We start from the raw sequence: 1,641 nt of genomic DNA on the forward strand, positions 1-1,641 counted from the left end.
ACGAGTGCCTGTGAGGGTAACCCTTTGCTGACTCCCGAGCCAGCATGTACTTCGACCGGTTCCTGCAGTGGAAGTACCTGGAGAGGTGAGGGGGAGTCCAGGGGTCTGAGGCGTGTCAGAGGACCTGGAAGTGTGGGGCTGACATGCCCAGGTCTGTGCGTTCCAGGCAGCCGGTCACCAAGGACACGTTCCGGCAGTACCGGATCCTGGGCAAGGGCGGTTTCGGAGAGGTACGGCCACGGGGCAGTAAGGGCTGGTGGGGGTGTGCTGCTGAAGGCTCACCCCGATGCCACCCTTGGCACCCCAGGTGTGTGCCTGCCAGGTGCGGGCCACAGGGAAGATGTATGCCTGCAAGAAGCTGGAGAAGAAGCGGATCAAGAAGCGGAAAGGGGAGGCGATGGCCCTGAATGAGAAGCAGATCCTGGAGAAGGTCAACAGCCGGTTTGTGGTGCGTGTGGGACCCTCCTGGGGAGCTGGGGGGGCTGAAGCTGATGCTGACGGCCCGGTGGGCACACAGGTGAACCTGGCATACGCCTACGAGACAAAGGACGCGCTGTGCCTGGTGCTGACCATCATGAACGGTGGAGACCTCAAGTTCCACATCTACAACATGGGGACCCCTGGCTTTGAGGATGAGCGCGTGGTCTTCTATGCAGCAGAGATCTGCTGTGGGCTCCAGCACCTGCACCAGGAGGGCATCGTCTACAGGTGAGCACAGCGTGGGCATGGGGCAGTGGACAGGACTGTGCGGTGCTGAACGGCCCCACTGCTCCGTGCTGAGCCACCACTCTGTCCCCACAGGGACCTGAAGCCAGAGAACATCCTGCTGGATGATGATGGTGAGGAGGAAGCTGCCAGGTCTGGCTCTGCCCACACTTGTGGTATCAGGGATGGGTCTCTGTGTGATCCAGGGGGTCTCTGGCTGTGCTCTGGGGGGACATGCAGGGTTGTGGGGTGACCCTTCCCTAGAAAAATGCCCTCGGGCCCTCCCTGCCCCAGGACACATCAGGATCTCTGACCTGGGACTGGCTGTCAAGATCCCTGAGGGTGAGACCATCCGTGGCCGCGTGGGCACTGTCGGCTACATGGGTGAGTGTGGGAGGTGGGATGGAGGTCCCCATGCCATGGCATGCCCAGGGTCCTGTGCTGTGCTGGGTGCTGATGGTCCTGGGACCGTGTCCCACAGCCCCAGAGGTGATCAGCAATGAGCGCTATGCCTTCAGCCCCGACTGGTGGGGCCTGGGCTGCCTGGTGTACGAGATGATTGAGGGGCAGTCGCCCTTCCGCGCCCGCAAGGAACGGGTGAAGCGGGAGGAGGTGGAGAAGAGGGTGCAGGAGGAGCCAGAGCTCTACTCGGAGAAGTTCAGCGAGGATGCTCAGGCCATCTGCAGGATGGTGAGCTGGGGATCCGAGACCCCTGTGGGGACTGGGCTGGGTCTATCCCTGCTGTGACCCCCCTTCTCCCCTCCCCAGCTCCTGGCCAAGGACCCCAGGCAGCGGTTGGGCTGTGGGGCTGACGGGGCGGCCGAGGTGAAGAGCCATCCCTTCTTCAAAACCATCAACTTCAAGTGGCTGGAGGCTGGTATCCTGGCACCCTCCTTCGTGCCAGACGTAAGGGCTGGGCAGGGGTGTGCAGCTGCA

At 62.6% G+C, this 1,641-nt stretch overlaps 1 protein-coding gene across 1 annotated transcript in view; it reads left to right on the forward strand.

Annotated features, from left to right (window-relative positions):
- The window catches only part of LOC103797371 (G protein-coupled receptor kinase 5-like), a gene marked incomplete at both ends in the record, with an annotated part of 2,856 nt that extends 1,228 nt beyond the window's left edge, over nt 1-1,628 (forward strand). The window contains 8 exon segments of the mRNA XM_009069591.1: nt 19-85; nt 167-230; nt 308-448; nt 518-708; nt 802-839; nt 1,000-1,089; nt 1,187-1,395; nt 1,474-1,628. Of these exon segments, the coding sequence (XP_009067839.1) occupies nt 19-85; nt 167-230; nt 308-448; nt 518-708; nt 802-839; nt 1,000-1,089; nt 1,187-1,395; nt 1,474-1,628 (955 nt within the window).
- Between the last annotated feature and the right edge of the window lie 13 nt (nt 1,629-1,641).

This window comes from Acanthisitta chloris, unplaced genomic scaffold (assembly GCF_000695815.1).
Source record: "Acanthisitta chloris isolate BGI_N310 unplaced genomic scaffold, ASM69581v1 scaffold41320, whole genome shotgun sequence".
Classification (NCBI taxonomy): domain Eukaryota; kingdom Metazoa; phylum Chordata; class Aves; order Passeriformes; family Acanthisittidae; genus Acanthisitta; species Acanthisitta chloris.